At 46.8% G+C, this 7,500-nt stretch overlaps 1 protein-coding gene across 1 annotated transcript in view; it reads left to right on the forward strand.

Annotated features, from left to right (window-relative positions):
* LOC311076093 (beta/gamma crystallin domain-containing protein 3) overlaps positions 1-7,500 on the forward strand; it is a 40,341-nt gene that overhangs the window by 29,892 nt on the left and 2,949 nt on the right. Inside the window, exons 16-20 of the mRNA XM_084103978.1 lie at positions 1,971-2,198; positions 2,290-2,417; positions 2,496-2,619; positions 5,435-5,593; positions 6,490-6,649. Of these exons, the coding sequence (XP_083960104.1) occupies positions 1,971-2,198; positions 2,290-2,417; positions 2,496-2,619; positions 5,435-5,593; positions 6,490-6,649 (799 nt within the window). The remainder of the gene's footprint in view (positions 1-1,970; positions 2,199-2,289; positions 2,418-2,495; positions 2,620-5,434; positions 5,594-6,489; positions 6,650-7,500) is intronic.

The raw sequence follows: 7,500 nt of genomic DNA on the forward strand, positions 1-7,500 counted from the left end.
CGCCGCTAACGTCTTTCTCTGATAGCCGCTAACGTGTTTGTCTCTGAGCGCCGCTAACGTGTTTCTCTCTGAGCGCAGCAAACTTGTTTCTCTCCGAGAGCAGCTAACGTTTCACTCTGAGCGCCGTTAACGTGTTTCTCCGAGTGCCGGTAACGCGTTTCTCTCCGAGAGCAGCAAACGTGTTTCTCTCCGAGCGCCGTTAACGTGTTTCTCCGAGCGCCGCTAACGCGTTTCTCTCCGAGAGCAGCTAACGTGTTTCTCTCCGAGAGCAGCTAACGTGTTTCTCTCCGAGAGCAGCTAACGTGTTTCTCTCCGAGCGCAGCTAACGTGTTTCACTCTGAACGCCGTTAACGTGTTTCTCCGAGCGCCGCTAACGCGTTTCTCTCCGAGAGCAGCAAACGTGTTTCTCTCTGAGCGCCGCTAACGTGTTTCTCTGAGAGCCGCTAACGTGTTTCTCTCTGAGCGCCGCTAACGTGTATTTCTCTGAGCGCCGTTAACGTGTTTCTCCCTGACGTGTTTCTCTCCGAGCGCCGCTAACGTGTTTCTCTCCGAGCGCCGCTAACGTGTTTCTCTCTGAGCGCCGCTAACGTGTTTCTCTCTGAGCTCAGCTAACGTGTTTCACTCCGAGCGCCGCTAACGTGTTTCTCCGAGCGCCGCTAACGCGTTTCTCTCCGAGAGCAGCAAACGTGTTTCTCTCTGAGAGCAGCAAACGTGTTTCTCTCCGAGCGCAGCTAACGTGTTTTACTCGGAGCGCCGCTAACGTGTTTCTCTCCGAGCGCAGCTAACGTGTTTTACTCGGAGCGCCTTTTAACGTGTTTCTCTCCGAGCGCCGCTAATGTGTTTCTCCGAGCGCCGCTAACGCGTTTCTCTCCGAGAGCAGCAAACGTGTTTCTCTCTGAGCGCAGCAAACGTGTTTCTCTCTGAGCGCAGCAAACGTGTTTCTCTCCGAGCGCAGCTAACGTGTTTTACTCGGAGCGCCGCTAACGTCTTTCTCTCTGAGCGCCGCTAACGCGTTTCTCTCCGAGAGCAGCAAACGTGTTTCTCTCTGAGCGCAGCAAACGTGTTTCTCTCTGAGCGCAGCAAACGTGTTTCTCTCCGAGCGCAGCTAACGTGTTTTACTCGGAGCGCCGCTAACGTGTTTCTCCGAGCGCAGCAAATGTGTTTCTCTCTGAGAGCCGCTAACGTGTTTCTCTCCGAGCGCCGCTAACGCGTTTCTCTCCGAGAGCAGCTAACGTGTTTCTCTCCGAGCGCAGCTAACGTGTTTCTCTCCGAGCGCCGCTAACGCGTTTCTCTCCGAGCGCCGCTAACGCGTTTCTCTCCGAGAGCCGCTAACGTGTTTCTCTCTGAGCGCCGCTAACGTGTTTCTCTCAGAGCGCCGCTAACGTGTTTGTTTCTGAGCGCCGCTAACGTGTTTCTCTCTGAGCGCCGCGCCGCTAACGTGTTTCTCTCTGAGCGCCGCGCCGCTAACGTTTTTCTCTCTGAGCGCCGCTAACGTGTTTCTCTCTGAGCGCCGCTAACGTGTTTCTCTCTGAGCGCCGCTAACGTGTTTCTCTCTGAGCGCAGCTAACGTGTTTCTCTCTGAGAGCTGCTAACGTGTTTCTCTCCGTGCGCAGCTAACGTGTTTCTCTCCGAGCGCCGCTAACGTGTTTCTTTCTGAGCGCAGCTAACGTCTTTCTCTCTGAGCGCCGCTAACGTGTTTCTCTCCGAGCGCAGCTAACGTGTTTCTCTCCGAGCGCAGCAAACGTGTTTCTCTCCGAGCGCAGCAAACGTGTTTCTCTCCGAGCGCCGCTAACGTGTTTCTCTCCGAGCGCAGCAAACGTGTTTCTCTCTGAGCGCCGCTAACGTGTTTCTCTCCGAGCGCCGAGCGCCGCTAACGTGTTTCTCTCTGAGTGTCGCTAACGTGTTTCTCTCTGAGCACAGCTAACGTGTTTCTCTCTGAGCGCCGCTAACGTGTTTCTCTCTGAGTGCAGCTACGAGCCTACAGCCAGATGCGGTACAGCGGAGAGAGCCACGAGTTTGAGAGTGACTGTGGCGTAACAGGCTTCACGTCCTTCAGGGTGATCCGAGGAAACTGGCTGCTGTTCGATGAGGAGGGATATTCTGGGAACCAGTATATCCTGGGGGAGGGGCTTTACCCTGACCTCACTTCCTGTGGCTGTTTATCGAGTGCCATCAAGTCTTTAAAGCCCATTCCATACGTGAGTCGATGACAGCAAACATCACCATATTACAGTAGACACAAGAAATAAACATGCCTCCTGTGACATTGGTATGTGTTTCTGTGTTCAGAGTTTCACGGAGCCGTCCGTGAGTCTGTTTTCTCTCAGCGGTTTCGAGGGCCTTGAAGAAACGTGTTTCTCAGACGTGGAGAGCATGAGCCACTTCTTCAGCCAGTCTGTGAGAGTCACCAGCGGCCTGTAAGAGCTCCTTCACTACTCGCTGTTCCTGTTAATAATGCTCTCAGTCAGGGTGACGAACACGCTGTCATCTCACAGGTGGGTCGCGTATGAATACGCTCGTTTCAAGGGCCGCCAGATGCTCGTGCAGCCTGGAGAATATCCGGTGTGGGGCGATCTGAGCGGCTGGGAGACCATCGGGTCGCTGAAGCCTCTCAAACAGGTCAGTTCAAAAAAGAATCACAATTAACTAATCGTGAAAAATTACAATTACAGTGTAAGGGTGGATTTCCTGCAGGGGTTCAGTCTGCAAGACTGCCGAATGACTAAAGAAACATTATTAGCAAAAACTGTACATTTCTTGTCTATTACCACCCACTGCTACTTATACCAACGACGGAAATAAGCGCAGTTACATTAGCTTAATCTGTGGGAGAGTGTTGCTATAGAGAGTGACAATATTGTATTGCAATTTGTAGCACTTCAAAGTCAATACCAAATCAAAACTAGTTAGCACATTATTTGTAATTGAAAAGGTTTAATGACAAAATATGGTTATGATTACACTTAAAATGGTTACAAAATAGATGTATGAGATGATGATAACTCATACCATTGATCTTACCCAGCATATATGTAAAATGTTACCAGAGAGAGAGAGAGAAGTGTGTAGAGAGTAAGAGGAAAGAGGAGGTAAAGAGAGAGAGGGACCCAGAGAATAAGAAGAGAGCTTGAGCATAAAAGAGCCAGAGCCACAGTTACAATCTTCTTTTATCCTTTCCCTGACCATGTGACTAAAACCCAAATGTGAGATGCTCAAACTGACCAATCAGATAATTTCAACTTCCCCCACTGTACTAAAGGTGTGACAATTCATAGACCCCCGAAGTACACACATCTCTGCCTACAGGCTTTGATCACTATCAGCCCCTTTGTGCCTTTGGGAACTCCAAATGGTCCTTGTGGTAGAAAGAGGGGGTGGAAAACAGGAAAGCAAATGTCTTTGTTCATTTTCAATCCTACAACAGGTTCTGTATGGATCTGGGTTTACACTAGCCTGGTCCTACCAGACTCTCGTACATTTCATTTGTACAGAGTCTGGCCACTCTCCATTGACAAGCGTTAACTTCCTTGAAGGCGGGAACTCTGTTGAAGTTTAAAACCAATCGCTAACGTTTGGTTATGTAGTAACCCTACAACTCAGACTAGCACACGACATCAACGTTGTCGTTCTCAGCCACTCCCTCTGTTCGCTGATTGGACCGGTAGAAATTGGCCGGAGAAAACCCGCGAATACACCGCAAACCCAGACGGAGTACTGAAGGAAAATGAAAATTGAGCGGAAGTACATAAGAGGGCGGAGCCAGGCTAGGTTTGCACCATATTTACACCGTGAACAGTGATTGGCCACTGCATTAATGTCTGTGATTGGTTACGATGGCGCAGAAGAAATCCGCTCACAAACGCTCTCATCATAACTAACAGTGTAAACACAATGTAAATGACTGATTGATTTAGCAGTATACACATTTTATTATTAGAACGGGAGTTTTTCAGAGATCGCAGAGCTCGGCTGAACTGACATGATGTGATGTGATGGTGGGCGATATGACAAAAACATCATATAATCGCGTCACGGTTTTTGTTCATCTGGCTTTAAGACTAGTTTAGTTACTGAGCAGTACAGCCAAATAAATTTCCTTATTTTAAAAAAAGAGCCCTATAAGGGAATAAAGCATAAAAGAAAAATGAGTGACGGATCATTTAGACCAAAGTAGGTGTGATCGATATGACCAAAGCCTTATTTTTAATAGTAAAGGTATAAATATAATATAAAGGAAAATAATGACATGAAGTGAAATAAGAACAAAGATGTAAATGACAAACAATAGGACTATATACAATATTAGAACGATATAGTTCCATATAAAGGGTTAGTTCACCCAAAAATGAAAATTCTATCAGTAATTACTCACACTCATGTTGTTCCAATCCAAGACTCTCGTTCATCTTCGGAACACAAATAAGATATTTTTGATGAGATCTGAGAGCTGTCTCGCTCCTCCATAGACTGCTAGGTAATTTCATTCTGCCGGTCCAGAAAAGTTAGTAAAGACATTGTTAAAATAGTCCAAGTGACTACAGTGGCTCAACCTTAAGTTTATCAAGCGACGAGAATACTTTTTGTGTACAAAAATAACGACTTTATTCAACTCTTCATGTTCCTCCGTGTGTTTCTCTGAGTGAGTTCACGAGACGCATGCGCGAGGACTGAGGAGAGGACGCTCACGATTGGATGGGAAAGTGTGAAAGGTAAGCCATTCATTGGTCAGGCACTTTTACGTTTTCTCGTTGGTTTCTCACGATTTGGACATCCAGGAAATGCACACTTTAGAACCATTTTAAAAATCGAGACCCGTCGGCGTCATCTTCTCAGTTCTCGCGCATGCGTCGTGTTGCTCTCGTGAACTCACTCAGGCCCACACAGAAGAACATGAAGAGTTGAATAAAGTCGTTATTTATTTATTTTTTTGTGGACAAAAAGTATTCTAGTCGCTTGATAAACTGAAGGTTGAGCCACTGTAGACACTTAGACTATTTTAAGGATGTTTTTACTAACTTTTCTGGGCCGGCAGAATTAAATAGAAGCCTATGGAGGAGCGAGACAGCTCTCAGATCTCATCAAAAATATCTTAATTTGTGTTCCGAAGATGAACGAGAGTCTTGTGGGGTTGGAACAACATGAGGGAGAGTAATTACTGACAGGTTTTTAATTTTTGGGAGAACTAACCCTTTAAAGTACTTTAATATCAATTGTTTGAATTAATGAAAATAATGGGCAATTAGGATTTTTGCCCTAAACAACATTATTTGTAAGGAGTGTGTGTGTCATTATTATTAGTCTGCACATGATTCTAGTGTTTCTGTTTGCTTTAGTCGGTGTGCTAGACTTGTATTTTGGCAGTGAATCGGTTGTCTAAAGCACTGAAGCTTTGAGGCAAGTAAATGTCTTCATGTCTGGGTTTAAATCTCCTCAGCCGAAAGTGTTGGTTCATGTGCGGAGTCGAGCTCTGGATTCAGTTCTGACCAGCGAGAGCAAAGGCGGCTCTTTCCCAGCCAAACTCTCCCTGTGTCCCGCTGACCGCTCTCTGGACACACAGCGCTGGATCTTCACCGACGGCCTCCTGAAGAACACGGTCAGTCCAACACACGTGTTCAGAGAATATTCTTCAGTCAGTCCAACACACACGTGTTCAGAGAATATTCTTTTGTCAGTCCAACACACACGTGTTCAGAGAATATTCTTCTGACATTCTAAACCAAAGTATGAGCTGAACTTCACTAACCGTCTCCTTGGATATTAGTTGGATAGTTTGTTCCCCCTCGGTTGAAATTGCATTGGTAACACTTTGATGAGTGAGATTGGCCTGTTCTGTTATTGCTGGAGTCTCTGAAGCTTGTGTAAAGACTCCGCCCTCTTCTGAATGGGGGCGGAGCTGCAGCTCATTTGCTTTTAAAGGGACACACACAAAAACGGCTTGTTTTTCTTCACACCAAAAATTTGACAAGCAATAATAAATGATCTGGTATTTTGAGCTGAAATTTCACAGACACATTCTGGGACTCCATAGATTTATATTACATCTGGTGAAAAGGGGCATAATATGTAACCTTTAATGTTAGTTCACAGTGCAGTAACTAATGTTAACAAATACAACCTTTGATTTTAATAATGTATTACTAAATGTTGAAATTAAGATGAATTAAGATTAATAAATGCTGTAGAACTATTGTTCATTCTTAGTTCTTGTTAACTAATGAAACTTAGTGTAAAGTGTTACCATTGTGTTCCTGGTACACTCAGAGAGAAAGTGAGGGTCCGCTAGAGATTAAAACAGGGAAGTGTTCAAGCACAGTTAGACTGGCAGTTCATCGAGAACAAGACTGAATATCTTTATTTCATTTTGTCATAGTTTTCAGAAACCGAGTTTTACTGTCATGTGATGTTGTGTGTCAGAAGCAGGAGTGCTGAACTTCAGAGACTCTCCGCTGACGGTTCGCAGTGATTCAGTCGTTGTGTGTGTGTGTGCAGGCGCTGCGCGGCTGTGTGTGTGTGATCGGGGCCAAGGCCTGCGCCGGAGCCAGAGTGGCATTATGGGAAGAACATGGGCGTGTGAACCAGCGCTGGAGTCTCAGCGAGGACGGGAGAATCTGCTCACATCTAAACCTCAGCCTGGTGTTAGACCTCAGAGGTGTGTGTGTGTGTGAGGTGTTAGACCTCAGGGGTGTCTGTGTGAGTGAGGTGTTAGACCTCAGGGGTGTGTGTGAGTGTGTGTGAGGTGTTAGACCTCAGAGGTGTGAGTGTGTGTGAGGTGTTAGACCTCAGGGGTGTGTGTGAGTGTGTGTGAGGTGTTAGACCTCAGAGGTGTGTGTGTGTGTGTGTGTGTGAGAGGTGTTAGACCTCAGGGGTGTCTGTGTGAGTGAGATGTTAGACCTCAGAGGTGTGTGTGTGTGTGTGTGTGTGTGTGAGAGGTGTTAGACCTCAGGGGTGTCTGTGTGAGTGAGATGTTAGACCTCAGAGGTGTGTGTGAGGTGTTAGACCTCAGAGGTGTGTGTGTGTGTGTGTGTGTGTGTGTCTGTGTGAGTGAGGTGTTAGACCTCAGGGGTGTGTGTGTGTGAGTGTGTGTGAGGTGTTAGACCTCAGAGGTGTGTGTGTGTGTGTGTGTGAGGTGTTAGACCTCAGAGGTGTGTGTGTGTGTGGTGTTAGACCTCAGGGGTGTGTGTGTGTGAGTGTGTGCGAGGTGTTAGACCTCAGAGGTGTGTGTGTGTGTGAGGTGTTAGATCTCAGAGGTGTGTGTGTGTGTGTGAGGTGTTAGACCTCAGAGGTGTGTGTGTGTGGTGTTAGACCTCAGAGGTGTGTGTGTGAGGTGTTAGACCTCAGAGGTGTGTGTGTGTGGTGTTAGACCTCAGAGGTGTGTGTGTGAGGTGTTAGACCTCAGAGGTGTGTGTGTGTGTGTGAGGTGTTAGACCTCAGAGGTGTGTGTGTGAGGTGTTAGACCTCAGAGGTGTGTGTGTGTGAGGTGTTAGACCTCAGAGGTGTGTG

The sequence above is a fragment of the Abramis brama genome, assembly GCF_963993115.1.
Source record: "Abramis brama genome assembly, chromosome: 25".
NCBI classification, from domain to species: Eukaryota; Metazoa; Chordata; class Actinopteri; order Cypriniformes; family Leuciscidae; genus Abramis; species Abramis brama.